The sequence below is a fragment of the Ammospiza caudacuta genome, chromosome 5, assembly GCF_027887145.1.
Source record: "Ammospiza caudacuta isolate bAmmCau1 chromosome 5, bAmmCau1.pri, whole genome shotgun sequence".
NCBI lineage: Eukaryota > Metazoa > Chordata > Aves > Passeriformes > Passerellidae > Ammospiza > Ammospiza caudacuta.
In genome coordinates this window covers 55,298,896-55,318,919 of record NC_080597.1, presented here as the reverse complement: position 1 = coordinate 55,318,919, position 20,024 = coordinate 55,298,896, and the positions used below count along the sequence as shown (strand labels likewise).

Sequence of the window (20,024 nt, the reverse complement as noted above, 5' to 3'; positions counted from 1 at the left end):
TGATTCAATGACTATAACATTACTTAATAAGTATTCAGAAAGGAATAGAGCTGCCACAATGCACAGTAATCATAAAGTAAGGTACAAGGCACAAATAGGTATTAGGTCTTTAAAAATATTAACACTGTTGTGGATCCTAACATTGTTCATCATTTTCTACTGCTTTGGGTAGATTTCTTGTACAGTCACAAGGCAAGTATTTCTCTATTCTAGCTGGAATACGCTAGGGTTTTTCTTTTCAACACCTTCAGGATTTTTTTTTGAGGACTGAATAAGGGAATTATTCTTATTCCTATAAAAAGAGAACAGTTAGCATGCAGTTAAAGTAATGTTTATAATCAAGACTTTATAATGAACTAACGTAGGAAATTACTGGGGGTTTTAAAATATAAGACCTATGGAAGAACAAGCCTGAAAGTAGTAGTCAGGCAACCTGTTTTCAACTTCTGCATGCTCAAATAGCTCTGAAATACAAGATTTATCTAGAGGAAAAAGCTGCTTGCTTTTGTCTTTATTGAATACTATATGAGTATAAAAGCAAGATACACATTTGAAAGTGCTAAGAGGAACATTACTGCAAATTGGCATAGATACACTGAAGTGTGACATTTTTCTCCTTTTAGTTACATTGTTCTGAGCATTTTAGTCAAATCAGGGAGGAGTAACAAAATTGAAGGGACTATGTTCATATGGTGTGGCCTAACTTTATTCATGTATACCCTGAAGAGAGTGTAAAAACTCAAGTCTTATTCCTCTTGCAATTCTGCTTCTTAGAGATTTTAGTCTAAAAAAATTGAACACACTGCTGTCAAGGTAAAGGCTGTCTCTCTTGAAGAAGAAAAATGTATGGCCCAGACATTCCAGCAGAATGAGGAGGGAGATGAAAAAATTTGCCAAGAAAAGCCAACTCACAATGGAAAGTACCTCCCTGGTGAGGCAAAACAGAAAAGTGAAACAAACCTCAGAATTTCTGACCTTTACTGTGTGTCAATAACATGTTGCAAAGTTTGGTAAAGAAGAATGCAAATTATCCCTTCCTATCCAGAGAGACAAACTAGTGGGATTTTCAGATTAATATCCATTAATGTATTTTCTCCCCCTTTTTCATTTCAGATCTAGAATAAAGAAAAGTTACAGCTCCCTAGTGCATACAGACAATACTCTTTACAAGGAATAGACAATGCTTTGTTCCATTAGAGTGCTTAGCATATTGATTCTCAGTTTGTGGTACTACAAATACCCCTCATCCTAAAAGTTCATCCAAATGTTGGAACACTGACATGAAACTAAAAGAAACTGCACTGCCTAATGCAGAAGGTCACCTAACATAATGTTTGGTATCAAATAGCTTTCATTGAGTTCCAGAGGATTTTAGAACTGTCAGAGGCAAGCTGGAATACTTTCCTCAAACACTTTTGATCCCTACTGATCAGTCTTCAGTGAGTTTCTGATCCAGGGAACTTAGCTATATATCCCATTTTGTAATGTAGGCATGCCACATGTGAAAAAATGTTGCTCATTTTTTCATTTTGGACTGGCTACCTCCACACCACTGCTTCTATCAAAACACACACCTTTTCACATCACTTCTTAATTTACAATCCCTATTATATTCTCATGGAGCTGCCTCTTTCCCATCCAGAAGAGTCCCAGACAATTAATCTGTTCCTCAGCTATGTTGTCATGATACAGCTTTGACCCTCCAATCGGAGCCTTTTCCTAGCTTTGCTGTCTTTTTGTAACAGAGCAGACCAGAATTTTGTGCTACGTTGACCTAACTGCAATTCAATTTACACAGTGTAAAATTGTTTTCTGTTTTGTTTTTTATCTCCTACTGAGTCATAGCACTTTTGTGACCTGCTGCTGAACAGTGAGCTGAGGTTTCCATAAAATTACTAGGTAACTTCCAAATCACTTTCCTACATAGTAATCCCTACTTTCTACTTCAGAGGACTCAGCTGCAGGTAAAGTGAAATCTAAGTATTATTTTATATTTTATATTTACATTGTTTTAGCAAAATGTTTAAATATGTTTTCTATTTTATCAGACAGTCTGTCATGAGATTAGTCTGAATGAAAAAACTTTTAGAACTCAATGAAAAAAATAATTTACATTTCCCAATGAAACAGGGATCCAATATTCACACTAAAATTTGAAATTTTATTTTGGATTTGTAATTTTGCTATCATCTTAGGTATGATATCACTGCTATCATCTTAGGCAGTGAGAGATTTTGGTGTATACAGTCTTAATTCTCAAAGGACTTAGTTCTTAGCTCTTGGGGCAGACATTCAGTTTCAGGACAGCCTAATTACTGGTTGCTTATTTAATTTCAATTTATAGCATGGCACCAGCTTTCCACAAAACAAACACTTTGTTATCTCCACTGTCTCAACAGCCTCACTTAAAACCAGATATTCTAGTCTTCAAGTGTTTTTCTTATACTGAGATTTCCACAGAAATATATACACAGTGGGTTGAGTTCCCAGTGTCAAGGGAACCTTAGTTAACTGCTTCTTGCTGTTTATTTTCACCGACTTCTATCCTATTCTTTTGCCAAAGAGAATATTTATCATCCATAATCACATTTCCCTTCTTTCACATCTACTTTTCCTGAGTTCATGGACTTTAAATGCCTACTTTTTCCATTTTGAAAAAATGTGGCGTGACAGAAGCCTGGTTTCATTCTCTGCACATACTTGTATTCCTAATGGACCTATCTGGTTTTATTCCCTTGACACTATTTGCACGGTCATGCAATGGAACTGCTTCCTTCTCTCCCTCACTTCTCTTCATGGGTCTGGAAAGCTCCCACATGACAGCCACAGTCTTTCAGCCTAACACAGGGCTGAAGTAAAATCTTTATTTCAAAGGGAAAGCATATTTTTTAATAGTGGAAAGAAGAAGGAAGGAAAAAATAGGCATAAAACCCATCTTTCTGTTCAATGCTGCTGCATTAAAGAGCCAGGAAAAAAAAGGAAATTTGTGAAACCATTTCAGTAAGAGACCTTTTTTTTTTGACAAATGCACAGGAAACATTAATCTGAGGAGTTGAGGTTCTTTTATTTTACACCTAATACAATTCAAATTTAAAGGATTACTTGCACAAAAAAATAAACACATTTGGTATAAAAATTTATTGTCACTTTAACACCTTTTTTTCTTCTTATGGCCCCCACCTTCTCTGGAGCAGAAACATAGAAAGACTAATGGCACAAGTTTGTTGTATTCTACAGCATTTTTTGTCTTTACATACTCAAGTACCCTAAAGGACAACAGCCCGCTGTATACAAGAACCATTTTCTTCAGCCTGCTGAATTAAGTTTCATAAAGAACCAAAGCTATAAAGGCATTTTAAAAACCACTGTCTCTTTTTCCTTTCAGAAGCACTGACTTTTTGCACTATTAATATACATAGTGTTACGTAACAGCTCTTGAGTACAGTACATGCAGCAGAATATATCTGTTGTATATAAAACATACATTTAAAATCTTGACTTATCGGAATTTTTGGAAGATTGAGTATTTGTAGAATGCCCACTGCTTAGAGAAAATGGTTTGATAGTACAAATATCTGCATATGCTGGCCACTGGAACAATCCAAGGCTCACTGGAATAGTATCTATAGCACATCAAGGTGCATAAATAATTTACCTACAATATTAAAACATGACTTAGCAAAACCAATAGTTCAAGATCTTATGACTGGGGGCTGGAACTAGAAGATCTTTACGGTCCCTTCCAACCTTACCATTCTATGATTGCTATGTTACTCTTCAGTGGTTGCAAGGAAGTGTGCTGAGAGTTGCCCCTCCCCTCCCAAGTCCTTTATAAAACCTATATTATGCAATTTTTTTCCAGATGAACAAACTTATTTATGTCTACTGCCTCTTCTCTTCATTGCAGCTGTACATTGTGGACAGTACCATTTCCCTTTTGGTGCTTCTGTCAGTCCAACACATCCATAGTGGAACCACTCAATAGGGCACTATAAAAAGAGTTAAAAGAGAGGGTTTGTGAATTGGGTTTTTTTTCAAAATGAGTATCACAAATACAATTCTATGAAAATGCAACGTGAGTGAAAAGTTTAGATTTGGCATTTCACACCAGTTACAGGACAAAACAAAGAGAGGGGAAGATCTGCAACATACATTCAGTACACTAAGAAAAATGATAAAAATTCTAGGAGTCATATATGGACTCACATTACAGAGCAGAATAAGTATGTTGTGCTTTGAAATACTTAGTTTGACAAAGAAATCTTACCACTCACTTCTGTTTAAATGTAGTTATCTCAGTAAATACATTATGATATTCAACTGTTCTTTGAAAACTTTTTTGTTTGAAAAGGACAACTCTTATTAGTAGTGAAATAGCTGAAAATTCACAGAAATAAAGGGTATTTTGAAGCAGGGCATTTTTGAACCTAGCAAAGGCTGCCAGTTTCTAAAAGACTCTAAGCCATGTGGAGACATGAGAAGTTTCCTGAAGGATGGTTCAAATCATACGCACTTTACTCTAAAAAACTCTACTCAAAAACAAACTCGGAAAAAAAGCAACTCCTACATGCAATAGTTATATGCATAAGCCTCTCATGAACCTTTTGAACTTTATTACTTACATCTTGGTTATCACAGCCTACCATTTCACCATAGGACACCTAGAAAAATAAGAAAAAAAAAACGTTAGCAATTACATTTTGAAAGAGCCCAACATTCAAATTCCTTCCTTTGAGGAGTTCTTCCATTAATAGCAGTAACAACATCTTCATTTTACTTTTGTTACACAACCCAAACACCATCATGTTCATAGTGAATTGATTTTTCAAAACTGTTTATGCAAACCAAGATACATTTGCATATTTCAGATTGGATAAGAAACTAAATTCACTGCAAATCCTCTCAATTTTTAAAAAATTTGATTATTCCTGAAGTCTCCACTACAAGATTTAAAACTCTCCAAGGATATCACATCACTTAAAAAACTGACTATTTTTAGCTTCAACAGTTCATTCTTCACACCACCAGTAAGTAAATAAAAACAGATCAGAAGTTCAAGAGTAAAAATACAGTTTTTTCAAAATTAGCATTCAGAGAAGGAAGTTCAGCTACATCAAAACAGCAGCTGTAGTTGTATTTCAATTTGGAGGCCATCCTTACCTGATTACAAATACAGTAACGTGGCTCATTTGGATCATAGGTCCAATCAACCTGGCTGTTAGAATCAGACTCTGGTATTACTGCTGTTTGCTGAGACAGTTCTTGTGCCAGCGCAGATGAAGAAGAACATGATGATAGAGAGGAAGAAGATGATGATGATGAGGACTGCTGACTTGAAGATTTGTTGTTGTTTCTGAGGAAGAGTAAAAAGAAAAAAGGAAAAAAAAGTGCATAGATGATTTATTTTCTGCCAAGTTAAAGAATCACTAAACAAGTACTTTGTTGACTCTGAACTGCTGCAGTATGTAAATCCCAAAGCTGTCATTCACCATCACATTTCATTCAACCACTGGAATGCACCCACTGTATGCCCTTGGAAAAGGAAACAAGTCATACCAACTTACAAGTGTAGGATGTGCTGCTCTGATCAATGGAATTCAACAGCTCTAAACTGTCTGGTGGCTTTAACAAATGCTCTTCTTCACAAAGTTTTCCCTCAATAGTTTTGGTGTCAAGTCCTTATAAAAATTGTTACCAATAAAACAGGAATTTACATATAAATAATGTCATACGTCATGTACAATAGATAACTGTTTTGAAGATGTCTGATTCTCTGTTAATCTCCACTCAAGCATCAGCAATCACTCCATAGGAATGGTGCCAAAATAAAATTTCTCTGCTTTTGCTTATAGGTCAGACCTGACACCCAAGATATTCATAGATGAAAAATGCTTCTCAAACAGCATTATAACTGAGTTGTGAACACACACAAATTTGAATGAAGAAAAAAACTCAAGACAATTTAAAAGGATGGGTATTTTGAGATAAATTCTTTCAAGTACAAGTTCTGATTGTTGAATGTGTTGTAACATTGAGTTGTTAAAAATGTTTTAAAACTTCATTCAGAAATGAAATTCATTCCCTGTTCTACACAGTCAGTCATTAGAAAGTGTCATGTTTACTTGGCATCAGACATCTCCAGGTTATTTCAAAACCATCCACAAACCATTGCACAGTAATTCCCAACAATTGCTGTTAGATCAATCCTCTCCAAAACACGGAAAAGTGAGGGAAGAAACTTGATTGTATCTCAGATAAAAACGCAGATCAATAAAGTTTGCTTAAAGAAAAAGAAGTGGGAGAACTAAAGAACACAGCGCTGCAAAAAAAATGGCCAAGAGGCAGTAACCACCTTCTGCTGATTCCCCCCCACAGATATTAAATACAATGTATTCTATTACAGCCCATGACTTTTTTAAAAAAAAAGCTCATCTGCCTTCAAATTTATAATTACAGTTAACAATAAGAAAACCTACTTGCTTTTTCTGCCACTTCGTGAATCTGTGGTTGATGAACTTAATGTCTGAGTTAAGGTAGATGCCAGAGCTGATGATGAATATCCAGCTGAATCTCTGGACAATGAAAATTCTCTTCCAAGCTGAAAATCATTGTTCTTAAATGCTTCATAGCTGGCTTTTAGACTGGATGTTCGTCTTCCCTCCTTCATCTAAAAGGAATGCTGATGTTGTATCAGATTACACAGTAAAGGTGCTACATAAGGCTGCTAACTGCTAATGATATGCACAGGTTCACTCGTTACCTTGTTAATGAAATTATGTACAGAAAGCACTGAAATGTGTGAGAACATCTTCCAGGAAAAGTCAGAAAACAAGTTGACCCTGTAGGCTAGCTAAACAGGATGAAACTGTCGCATAATAATAAAATTCTAATATAAGAACTGAATCACATCAGCTGAAAGCGATCATGGGAATTCAGATTTTTAAAAAAAAAACAAAACCAGTCACTAGCCTTTCTTCTTAATCATAAGCAGATGGCAGAATGACAAGAATAGTTTGACATTACCTGTGCCGTGGCTTGCACTGCTTGAGCTGCTGCCATGGTAATTGCACCGGCCCCGGATCCTGAAGATAATGAGCCCAGGTTATATGATGCCAATGGTTGAGAAGAGTTTGTATTGTATGCATTGTTTGAAGAGGATGATGAATTACTGTTTCGACACCCTTGATGAACAGAACACATTTATGAAATTCAAAATGAAACTAAATTCCTTTGCATTTTAAGAAGAGTTATATGATAGCCAGTGAAAGAGTAGGAACTCCGTTTACGCATCAGAGCAGTCTAATCATTTGGAAAAAAGGTTTTAAAAGTAATTAGATACAGCCAGTATTTGTTTATGAGGGGGGAAAAAAGAGAAGTTTGTTCTTTTCTCCTCATGTGCAAGGAGTCCTTTTAGAAAGACAGCTCTCACTATGATGCTCAGCTATTGAAGAACAGATACAGCTGCCATACCTATGCCTATATTGAAACAATTCTCACTACTATAATCATCAAGAAGAAGGTAAGAATGATTACACACCTATACTGTTTCTGAAGTAAAACTTCCAACAATCTTTACTCTAAAAACTACAAATCAGTTTTAATGCAAAACAATTTCCGGGGTCATCTGCAGAGTGACAGCTGCTCAAATATAGCTACATTTTATTTGCAGCCTCAAGTGAAGTTTCTTCAAAAGAAAACTGAAATAGACATGACTGAAATGACTTAAAACTGACTTAAAACATGATTGAGGTATCTGATTTACTATATAACTCCGTAGTCCTTTATTTTCAGAAAAGAAACCATGAAACACCTTAATATTGAGAATAGGCAGAAAGGTTTAGGTTTTTTTAGTCACTATATACAAAAAGACTTTTCTTTTGACATAGACAACACATGAAAAAAATTTATTTTCAGACCAACTCTTAGAAAAAGGTGTGAAAATTCTTTTCCCTTACTTTGGAAACTGTTCTATGCATTTTCTTCCCAAAAATAATGCATTCATCTCTTATATTTGTACTACTAGCTGAATGAAACTGTACTGTTATCTTCTTCAAAGTGTAAATAAAAAGAAACAGCCATCATACAGCTGTTAAATGACAACAAAGCAGACACACTTCATGGAAGACACAGATGACTAAGAATGCCTGTAATTTCTCATGTTTCAAGTGACTGAAAATCCCAGGGAAAGCGGTATCAGTCTCTGATTGAGGACTGGCTGAATGACAGATCCCAGAAGGTCTTTATTGATGGCACAGGGTCTAGAAATTCCACAAAGGAAAGTGCAGCGCACCTGGAGAGGAACAACCCCAAGCAACAGCAGAGGCTGTGGGCTGACCTGCTGAAAGGCCACCCTGAGGAGAAGGACCTCAGGGTCCTGGTGAACAACAAACTGTCCCTCAGCCAGCAGTGTTCTCTGGGGGCCAAGAAGGCCAATGGTGTTCTGGGGAGCATTAGGAAAAGCATGGCCAGAAGGTTGAGGGAGGTGATCCTGACCCTCACTCAGCCCTAGCAAAGCTGCATCTGGAGTGCTGTGTCCTGTTCTGGGCTCCTCAGTACAAGAGACATGGAGCTTCTGCAGTGGGTCCAGTGGAGTGAAGAAAACCCTTATGAGGAAAGGCTGAGGGAGCTGGGCCTGTTCAGCCTCGAGAAGAGATGACTGAGAGGGGACCCCATCACTGTCTGTGAGCATCTCAAGGGAAGGTGTCAAGGGGATGGAGCCAGGCTCTGCTTGGTGGTGCCAAGCAATAGGACCAAAGGCAAAAGGCAGGACCTCATGCACAGGAAGCTCCACCTGAATATAAGGAAGAACTTCTGTACTGTGCAGGTGGCTACACACAGGACAGGTTGCATAGGAACAGGCTGTCCAGAGAGGCTGTGGAGTCTCCCTCACTGGAAATATTCAACAACTGTCTGGACACAACCCTGTGCCATGTGCTCTGGGATGGCCCTGCTGGAGCAGGGAGGCTGCACCAGATGACCCACTGGGGTCCCTTTCAACCTTACCTATTCCATGATTCTGTGATTTCAGAAGACAAATTCACAAACATAATTAAGTTTCTCTTCTGACTAAAAAGCAATGAAATGAAAGACAATTAGGATTACCTGGTGTGTTTTCTTTAGAAGCATCTGATGTCAGGGTAGATAGAAGAGCTTCAGATTTAAACTTCTTTTCAGGAACATGATCTGTTGTACTATGGTGAGATGGATTGTGTTTCCTTTCTAAATGAAATAAATTAAACGAAATTTAAAATCTATTCAGCTCGAAAGTCAAATTATGCTAGTACTTTCAACTAATTCCCACCAGCAAAACCTAATTTATTCTTGCACTTCTTAACAGATATGATTAGTGTTTATTATGCTTTGTTTTCTCCTTGCAATGATGGAGGGGAAAAACGTTCTGAACCATCTTTTTCCTCATACTTCTCAACAAAAAAACCCCAAAGGAAACATAAAGAGTGGCCATGTTTTTAAGTTTCAAATACTTACTCTCCACTGGAGTGTGAGAATGGGAGTGATGGTTATTCACAGGCTGTGCTGGTGTATCCAGCTCCAGAGACCCTAAGAGGGAGGTAAGAATGACATGAAAATTGAGAGTTGGCACTTGTTTAACTTTTACATACTAAAGGGATTGTTAAAATACTAACCAAATCACAATGCAGTTATATTTATTTTAATCAGAAGAATTTTTGCTGGCGTTGAAACCATTTCTACAGTACAACCATGAACCAGTGAGATTAGTTCTCAAATAAAAATTGGTGACTGCTACTATCTTGTTGAAATCAAGAGCTTAAAATCAAGACAAATAAGAAGAACCAAGAACATTATTGCCCTCACCAAGCCACTGAATCAAATGAGTTGCAGAATGGCTGCACCAAAAGTACTGACCATCTACACCAGTATAAACTGAAGACTGAACAATATAAACTGTATAAACAAGGCATCTTGTTCCACTGAGTCTACCTTGTCACATTCAGTCAAAACTCAAGAAAATAGCAGTTTCATCTTTAAAGAAGATTTAACATTCAAATGAAAGGGCTGCAGACCATCATCCAGATTTTCTTAACATCCAAAATACACAGAGCAACAATACAAATAAAAACAAAACAAAAAACCCCACAAAACCAACAAACAACAACAAATCCCACCCCCATCCTCCCCCCCGCAAAAGGAAAAAGTCAGGCATAAATCCAAGTATATGTCTAACAATAATATTTCTTGTAAGATGAGGCCAATTAATCACAGCATAGGAGAGACTTTGGCTATAAATTTGGAACAATATACAATATTTTGTTCTCCGATCTCTAATAAAAAGATCTTTAAGTAGTTGCAATACCCACCAACTTACATTTATACAGAAGACAAAACAAGAAAGCAATTCACATTCATTTTTCAAAATCTGTATCCTCAGCATTTCTTTACCTCCTCCAGTGCTTTCAAAAAGCACTGAAATACATGAGTAATACATAAATATTACAAAAGTTTAGTAAAATTATTCTAGAAGAGGATCAAAGCATAAGGAGCTATTTTGGCTGACAGAACTTCAATCACGTTATGAACTTGCCCAAAGGCTGCCCTCTGGTGGGACTTCAACCTTATGTATTTACTTACTCTGAAAGCTAAAAATGTTAAGTCTTCTACTTTTAGCTTTATTTAAAAACAAACAAGGAAACAAAATCCTCAAACCAAACAAACCTGAAAGATGCAACATGCAGTACAGTGCTTCTCTATTTTGATTTCTTGAAATCCTATCTAGCAACCTCTCCAAACATGTGGTTCTACAGAAGGTAGCACTGCATCCTAAAACCAACTGGGATTTAAACTAAAGTAAACTAGTCTTTTTCTGTAATTGCTAGTTAATGAACAGCGTTTAATTTAGAGTTTTCTTATATTGTGCCTGTTTATTTGTAATAGCAATTACAAATAAAATAGCCCCAAACTCCCAGCTTATACAACTCAGCCACAAAAAGTTCCAAGAAAGAATGCTTGTTCCTAATATCCACAAGTGACTCAAGTAAATTTTCACTATCTTTGGCTATGAGGACAGCCACTGCCTCCATAATCACAGCAGTTACATCAACTCAGAAATTTATCACATTTGAATTTGATGTCTAAATGCTGATACATACAGAAAAGACAGATTCTTCTACACCAAGCTGGCAAAAAAGTTGTAACTTTACATTTTTATTCAAATTCCAAATACCAGCATGGCTGTATTTAACATGCAGGTTTCTTACCTAAAATTCTTTTCCTTCACTGGCCCATTATAGAACAACCCATTCTTGCCCCTTTAAAATAGAAAATCACCGAGTACATGGAAAACTAAAATAATGTCCCTCCTTAGTTTGGTGGCAACCAGTTCAAGGAAGAAATGTTACCCTTGCAATTGGGTAGGTGGCATGCTTAGGCCAAAGTACTTGGCTGAATACCTACAACCATTAAAAACAGGTTTAAAGAATTATGTATCTTACTGTAGCAATTCACAAGGACAGCAGTTGTGTGAAATTATTCTACTTACTCAAATGTATTTTGATTTCACTGGTATAAATCGAGGTTGAAACTAAAATCTAAGAGTGGGTTAAACTAAAATTTCAAAGGGGGTTAAAACATGGGTGAAAATACTGGCAGCCACTAACAAGTGTTTGATAGTTTAATTCTGGAAATTGACAGAAAGTCTGTCAAGTTCTTAAAGAAAAACATGCATACTTACGTCTCTCTAATATTTCTGTAATTCCAGCATTATCTGCTTCAAGTTCCATTTTAAATTTAGCAAGTTCCTGGTCCAATTTTCTCAAGTGACGGTCTACCTGTTGTTAGATAAAGCAAAAATAAATAGCATCCAGTTCTGGAACATGAATATCTACATCCTTCATCTCAGGCTTGCTAAGTATTTCCCTTCCAGCAATTTTGTGCCATGCAGCACTAAGCACAATAATGCACAGAAGGGATCTTCTTGGTCACCTCCATTTATCTCACTCAGAAGAGACACTGTTGTTAACACCAAAATAGCATAGGGAAAGCTCCAAGACACTTCTTTTCAGAAATAAAGATGAAGAAGACTTGGAGGTGCTCTAGTTATGCAAACTTAAAAGGGAAGAGAAAGAACAGTACATGACATGGACTTTAGTAGAAACTGGGCTGCTTTGGGGAAATTGCAAGTTCTGAACTGAAACCTGTGTGCAATTTGTGTGCCACTATAAGCACCAATAAATTTGTGCTTAGGAGAGGAAATGCACAGGAGTCTCAACTGAAAGTGGAGACTCCTGTGCATTTCAGCAAACTATGACATGCTGTTGGGTATTAAAAATTAATCAAAAAAAAAAACCCAAAAATTCTCAACTCACTATCGTGAAAAGAAAGACTACATTCCAAATGCTTTCTACATCTGTAATCACACAGCAAAATTTACCCATCTTTATTAAAAACTGGGAGGTTTTTCCAGTTATCAGCTAAGCAAAAGAGAAGCGGCAGTTCCAACTTTTCTAGAACAAACTTTTGGCTAGTTGTAATGAAACTAAAGCAGTTGTTTTATGTCTTCTATATTTGAGTGTAGTCTGACTTGCAGGTTCTGTTCTCTTGAGAAATGTAAAATAAATAAACTTTAATCACATGCCATCCCTCTCTAGGTCTGGCCATTCATCCCATTTTTCACCCAATGAAAAATGCCCCTGCCCAAGGTGTGAGCAGCCAGTTCTCCAGGAGAGTTCTGTAGGAAACAGTGTCCAAGGCTTTACTGCAGTCCAGGTAGACAACATCCAGAGCCTTTCCCTCATGTACTAAGCAGGTCACTTCATCACTGAAGATCAGGTCAGCCAAGCAAGACCTGCCTTTCCCAAACCCACTCTGCCTGGGCCGGATCCCTGGGTGTCCTGTTTGTGCTGTGTCATGACACTCAGGATGATCTGCTCCATGACCTTCCCCAGCACTGTCAGGCTGACAGGCCCTTACTGCCCTAGATGCTCTTTCTGACCCTTCTTGTACACGGGCACTACATTGCTGATTTCCAGTCAATTGGGACCTCTGGGAAACACCCAAAAGTGGCTCAGTGACTTTTTCAGCCATGGGGAGGATCCCATCACAGCCCCAGACTCGTGTGTGTCTCAGTGACACAGCAGGTTGTTGACTCCCTTGAGTTATGGGGACTTCATTCTGCCCCCCATCCCCTTGCTCCAGCTCAGGGGGCTGGATACCCTGAGAACAACTGGGCTTGCTGTTAAATACTGTGCAGCAATGAAGGCATTAAGTATCTCTGCCTTTTCTTCATCCTCCATCACTATGTTTACCTCTCTATCCAGTAAAGGATGAAGATTTTTGCACAGCCCTTATTTTACTGCCGATATATTTTTTAAAATATGTTTTGTCTTTCACAGCAGTAACCAGATAAAGTTTGACTTGGGCTTTGGCCCTTCTAATATGTCTCCCCACACAACCTCTTAAAATCCTTGCAATCTTCTCAAGTTGCCTGCCCATTCTTCCCAAGGTGATACACTCTCTTTTTCCCCCCAGATTGAAGCCCAAGCTCTGTATGTAGCCAGGCTGGTCTTCTTCCCTGCTGGCTTCTCTTTTGGCACATGGGGATGGGCTGCTCCTATACATTTAAGATTTCCTTCTTGAAGAATGCCCAGCCTTCCTGGACTCCTCAACACTGCATGACAAAGGATTCTCTCAACCAGTCTCCTAAACAAGCTGAAACCATGCATTAAAATCTTAGGATTTCTAATACTATTTCTCTGATTTATATTTAAGTGACACTTACTACCCAAAATTCTTAAAAGTCAATAAAATATAAAATGTTTCTTTCATCAGCAAAACATCTGTATGCAGACAACATAAAAGTACAGCACACTGCAGCATGACTGCAGTGCTTATCAAAATGCTTAGAATTTCCCAGGGCATAAATTTAGGTAATTCACCACAACTCTTGTGTCCACTTACCAGATCATATATTTGATTAGCCAGTTGCACTTTTTCATCTGCATCTTCCAAAGCTTTATAATAATCCTGTTATGAAGAGAATTAAAAAAAAATTAATGTAACAGAATTAATTTCAGTAAGTTTAAGCTGCTCTTATGAAGCATAAAATATAAGTCAAAAGGACAAATTTAAGTCAGTTTTCAGAAAGACTGAAATTTTTCTGTAAACAACAATCATCTGCATTTTAAATGAGATATATAAATTAAATTATTTTCCCTGTGTTAAAAAAAGCCACATTACAAGAAGGAGATACTTCCTACTGCAAGAAATGCTACAAGAAATTAAACAATCTTGGATTTATTTTATATTACACAGCATCATGTTATGGACTTAAAATAAGAGCATGTCTTTTATTTCAGGACCACCACAAATCCTACTGCTCTTCAAAATGATGCTGAAGTACTCTGTGGGGAAGCCTTTCCAGCATTCTAGTTAAACAGAGATAATATTGTATATAATTTAAATTGCTTTAAAATAAGTTTCTCTAACTCATGAGTGCATTCTACATAATTTGACAAAAACAATCTAGAAGTCTCCTCTAACCTATGAAAATTCAGACAAAAGTTTAAAAAAGGTGTGTTTTCAAATGCTTGTACTTTAGAGTTGAACAGATTTTACTGCCTTTTAATTCTCAATTTCCACTGAATAGTAACTTCTGTGAAAACTACTGAAGTTTTGATTCAACAAAAGTCAACAACAATTTTTCATTTATTCCAGTGGAGTCAGAGCTCTGACCTTTTTCTTTTTCAGAATTTAAAAACCTATTTGCATTAATTAAAGACAAAAACAACCCTTACCCAAATTAGGGGCTGAAGTAGCCACTGTAGGAGACTACAAAGGGGTTTCTCCTGACAAAATGATGGGCTACATTGCTAAAAATACCATCACCAATGCTCAAGTATTGAAGGATAACACAGAACACATTCATATTCATTTTCTTACTCCTCCCTCTCTCAAGCTAAACAGACCATATGTATAATGTGTAGAAGGACATTGGCAGAAAATCACAGGAAATGCTGAATCTAAGCTTGAAAAATATCCTCTAAAAGAAAGCACATTAACTTGGGCAACTTCACGTCACACAAACAAAAACAAGAAAATCTGAGCTCCAAATTTAGCTCAGGCTTCCTCACCATTTCAATTACATGTTTTTTAAATGCTAGCAAGTGCTCTGTAAAACTTCAGAGAAATTCTTGATCAAAGAATCCTTCCACTCACTTTCTCCTCCATGGTAGTTCCATCCACCTCTATGAAAGCCCAAGGGAAGGCACAGTTCTCAACACTTAAATCTCCCATCAATCATAAACTATTTTTTCCTAAGGTTGTCTTAGTTTGCAAAAGAAAAATCTGACCCACTCTTATGATATCCTTACTTTTTTGATTGATGTCATTTGTTCTTCTCTCCATTCAGGTTTGTTTTTCTTTGCATTCATAAAAAATTCATTTACCCTCTGCTCAAGCTGATCCATTGCATCTGTAGCATAGGGAAAGATTGAGACAAATGTTATTTTCTCATGTACATAAACATTAGAAAATAAGGGGAAATTTTTTTCTCAAACAAACTTGACAGGACTGAGGTGCAAACTATTAGAGAGGAAAAAAAAGAAAAAACCAAAACAACCAAGCAACAGTGGACAGCGGAGGGAAATATTTACCTTAATTTCCAAGAAGCAGAATTGCATTCTGGTAGGATTCTCATCAAGGTTCTTGTGCTCTCCAGCATGGGACAGGCAGGACTCCAAGTTCTAAAGGTTTTTTGTCCCTAAGAGCAGTGGTAGTGACTTAAAGCACGACCCAAACTCCTCACCCAGGGCTCTAGACTGCTGACTTTGGAACATTCTAGCCAGTTACAAACTGAGCAGGAAACAAAATGTTCTCCTAAGAGAAACAGTCAAATACAAAACCAAATAATTGAAAAAAATTAGTGTCTCAAAAAGGTAGACCAACTGAAGAGGAAGCCCTGCCTTTAAGTCCAGGGCCTCTCCACTGTTTGCTAGGAAGTGTCAGGGCAAATTGAAAGCACTCACAAATTATTCCCTCCACCCCCAGAGGAGTAAATAAACTGATGAACTATTATTTGGACAGGATTCTCACTTTCATGAAGTTGAGAAATATCATAAGGGGGAAAAAATAAAACCACCCATTTTCTAACATTAACTGTCCCTAGAAAGGAAAATGTCAACCATAAGGTATTTTTTTTCATTGTTTATTGAGACAAGAACAGGGATTCCCTTCCCTTTCCCCTCCACCCTTCTCCCACTGAGTTTACTATTTCAACAGCTGGACACTTTTGCACTCAACAGCTTGCACATTTCCAAAAACATGCAGCTGCCTCAGTCAAACGAGCTTGGACAGCCTTGCTAGTGCCAGGATACATAACAGTACTTAAGTCTTTTTCCCAGCATTCTCAGTGACATTTTGCCCAGCTATCAGTTTTAAATTAAATGTGAAATGCACAAATCACCTACAAACTTCAGGCTCTGGGTGCAAAACACCTAAGAAACTTTCCAGAAACCACCAGTAAAACTGGATCACATCTTGCCAAAACAAAATGCAAATTAATTAATTAGTTCAAGAAGCTCATTAAACCCTAAGTACGATTTACTCTGAAAATCCAAGAGGCCAAGGGTCTTCCCAACTCTCTGAAAATTCACAGCTAGAACTGTTTATGTAAATATCCAAAAATCATTCATACTCAATGGTCAAAAATATTAATCAATTTTCTTTATACTGGGAACATTCAGGAACAAAACCAAGAGGAATCTAACAACTGACTGGACAGAGCACTATTAATCCCAAGCCATTACAGTTGGGACATAAGTTCACATCAACTTTATTTAGACCCAGACAAAGTAGTCAAACACCTCTGGAGTACAACAGGCTAAAGCTGGAGAACCTGAACCATGAGCATTTTCCACTTGCACCATGTAGAGAACATTAAGAAGCCTGAGAGGCAAGCAAGAAGCACACACTTTATATGGAGGCTTCTAAAATCTTTGTTCTTTGAGAAAACAGCTCTAACTTCGTCCAAAAAGCCAACAGACAAAATATTCTATCTCCTATCCTCTATCTCCACAAACACTTTAAGTGTTATTCCAGTGCCTCCATAAAGAAGAAAAGATTTAAAAAGTATCTCCCCTCTTCAATTTTAATCAAGGACTTGTTACCAGTTTGTGTGAACCTGCCTAGGGAAAACTTCCACAGAAACTTGGTCTCTCCTGAAGAAGCAGAAAAGGCAAAGGCGAGTTCAGGTCAGATCTATCAAATGAGATGGAAAGTTCTCTCTGCTACACTCAACTTCATCCATTTTTTCTTGTGATACTATATTCTGAGATACTCATTTCTTAGATCAAATTTCCCAAGAGAGTTGCCAAAACTGCTATGAGAACAGAGTCCTTTTTCCAGATACTGGCATTTTACCATGAAATCCTGATAATCCACGATTTTAACTTAATCAGAAAAACATATTTTATGCTCCATGTGGAGCTCAGTTAAAACTCAAGAGTCAAGTCCCAATTCAGACAATCTTTGCTTTTTCCACAGCAATCTTATCAGAATATAGAGCAGACAGACCCAGTTTATTGTTTCTTCCAACTACAAACAGCAGGAGCTGGCTCATTAGGAGGCAGTGTGGTCCAAACAGGACAGAATACAAAGTCAACCATGACACTAAAGCGGAGCAGCAGAGATATCTCTGAATTACAAATCATGTAGATTTCTGGGACAGCATCACTCATCAAAGTACTGCTTTCAAGTACTTCTGAGACACCAAACAAGCTCCAGGTTTGCATGTGGTGTTCATCATGCAGTTGGGCAAGTGATGCTGAAGAGGTGCTAGTCCAGAAGTTTCATAAATGTCTGGATACCCTGCCAATCATTGCACAAGAATCACTGAAGTACCAAGGTCTGGGAAAATTTTTCTCTGCACCTAAGGTTGGTCCTAGTATGCAATATTCACTGTCATTTACTACTTCCAGTAATACAACATGGAATGCTATTTGTCATTTTCAGTTAAAGCAGAGGAAATTACAATCTGCTGTCTTGGCCCTGCTAGCTGCCTCAAGTTCTCAAACACACCTAAAAAAATCCCTACTATTTTCTTTGTCTTCTTATGGAACAGAAGTAAAATCTGTGAACTTATTCCAAACTATCCAAGTCAGGGCTCACTTCCCCTCATGATACTGCCTGGTGATAGTGACTTCAGAGGTGCTATGTCCCAGAAGGAGCCATGACAGCTCCCACAACTTTAAGCACTGAACTCAAGAGAACATTTAGGTGATAATATACCAAAAAAATGCTATAGATAGTTTTACATGTGTCAATAAGGCCTGTTAAACAGACCTGCTGTGTCCACTGAAGTAAATATCCAATGGAAAGCACATTAAAGTATTATAGAACTGTTCCCACTTATTGCTGCATTTTGTATTCCTATACAGTGTTCCCTTGTTATTTCAATCTCTGCTCTTTCTCTCCTTCCCCTTTACAATAACCTGGCCCTTCCATACTGATGATTGCTCTCATCTTTTGTGCAGTAGCAGTTTCACTAATGAATACTTTTGAGTCACAGTTATAGATAACTATATTAATTGTGTTAAATGACTGCAACAGCTACCCAGAGTTACAGGACACCTAATTCCCAGATGTGATTGCATTAGATAAGATGAAATGGCAATGCAGCCTGAAAACAGCCTAAGGCAGCGCATTACATTAGGATGTAAGCAGAGATAGTGATCTACAAAGAAACTTGAAGTGTATTTATATTTTGTATAAAATACATATTTATACAAAAGTAGGCATTTGTATAAAATATAATTTGTATAAAACCGAAAGTATAAAATATATTTGTTTGCATGTCAGCTAGGGCACAAAGGGCCGAGCAAATGGCACCTTCCCATGTTATTATCAGGGAGCTGGCTGGAAAGTTTCAGGGAGAGCATGCCGCTGCCTGCTGGAAGGAGTGGGACATAACTCATGTTCCAAGCCACCATCACTGCTCTTAGGGATCAAAAATCTAAAGAGTTTGGGACGTGCCACGGAAGATGCCTTTGGGAGCAGCACAAGCGCGGGCAGGCAGCTCCGCTCGGGCGGGCGGGGGCGCGGGGCGGGCCGGGGGCTGCCGCGACAGCGCCGGGGGCGTGCGCCCCGCCCCGCCCCTCGCCTCAGAGCCCGGCTCGGCTCCCTCCGCCCGCGGGAGACGACGAGACGCCCCCGGGCAGAGCGGCGCTGCCGGAGAGCCGCGGCACGGCTGGGAGGGGGTGCGACTGCCCCGGGGCAGCGCGGGAGAGCGGGCGGAGCTGCTGCCGCGGGCCGCAGCGGCGCCGCTTCGCCTCCTTCCTTCCTTCCTCGCCGGCTCGGCCTTCCCGGCCGTGCCGCCCCGCGGCGGGGGCGCGGCGGTGGGGCCGGTGCCCGCGGGGCGGAGCGGGGCGGGCGCGCAGGGGGCGGGCGGAGGCGGAGGGGGCGGGACTCACGTACTCTGCACCTGCAGGTCCATCTCGCGCATCTCGGTGAACCTGTCGCGCAGATCCATGGGAAGCTGCTCGATCACTGCGGGGACACGGGGGAGCGGGAGAGAGGGGGGAGGGAGGAGGGAGCCAGTCAGTCACTCGCTGCCGTGGGGGAGGGGGGGCGCCGCCTCCTCGCCGCGGCTTCCCCCGGCTCCCCCGCACCGGCCGTGCCCGGCCGCCCGGCGCCCCCGCCGCGCACACACTCACTCTCCAGATAGTCCTCCAGGTACAGCATGGCGGCGGCCGGGCCCGCGCCCAGGGGCTGCTCGAGAGCGGGCGCGCGTCCCTTCCAATATGGCGCCGCGGCCAACAACACCAGCACCTCGACTCAGCGAAAACAACATTGGCGGCGGACGGCGCTCGCCGCGGCCCCGCCGCGATTGGCTGCTCGCGCCGCTGACGCACACCGCGGCCCGCGCTCTGCCGCGAGGCCTCACGGGAAGCGTAGTCTGTGCTGGGCGAGCTGTGCGAGGCTGCGTGTCCTGCCCTGCGCTGTCGTTCCGGCCGGTTCGCGGTCCGGAGCCATTCCCGCGATCCTGGGAGCATTCC

At 39.4% G+C, this 20,024-nt stretch overlaps 1 protein-coding gene across 3 annotated transcripts; it reads right to left on the bottom strand.

Annotated features, from left to right (window-relative positions):
- Positions 1–3,054: 3,054 nt before the first annotated feature.
- ING3 (inhibitor of growth family member 3) lies at positions 3,055–19,823 on the bottom strand. Of its 3 annotated transcripts, none has more exons than XM_058804804.1 (12): positions 19,683–19,823; positions 19,444–19,515; positions 15,345–15,445; positions 13,933–13,998; positions 11,708–11,804; positions 9,487–9,558; positions 9,103–9,219; positions 7,024–7,181; positions 6,477–6,667; positions 5,161–5,353; positions 4,623–4,661; positions 3,055–3,989 (listed from the first exon to the last, which is right to left on the bottom strand). In XM_058804804.1, the coding sequence occupies exons 1-12, from the start codon at positions 19,708–19,710 to the stop codon at positions 3,873–3,875; spliced, it is 1,251 nt and encodes a 416-aa protein (XP_058660787.1). In that variant the 5' UTR covers positions 19,711–19,823; the 3' UTR covers positions 3,055–3,872. The 3 variants fall into 3 exon arrangements, with proteins under 3 accessions (XP_058660787.1, XP_058660788.1, XP_058660790.1); XM_058804805.1 differs by having other exon boundaries at positions 7,024–7,082; XM_058804807.1 differs by lacking the exons at positions 19,444–19,515; positions 19,683–19,823 and adding an exon at positions 15,627–15,788.
- Positions 19,824–20,024: the final 201 nt, after the last annotated feature.

What these genes read in the sequence shown, in the direction of transcription:
- ING3 (XM_058804804.1), bottom strand. Translation starts at nt 19,710, where the DNA reads ATGCTGTACCTGGAGGACTATCTGGAGA. An exon ending in CTAATCAAATATATGATCTG is followed by an intron (nt 11,805 to 13,932) that starts GTAAGTGGACAC and finishes ATCTAACAACAG; the next exon opens with GTAGACCGTCACTTGAGAAA. An exon ending in CGAAGTGGCAGAAAAAGCAA is followed by an intron (nt 5,354 to 6,476) that starts GTAGGTTTTCTT and finishes ACTCTTCCTCAG; the next exon opens with AAACAACAACAAATCTTCAA.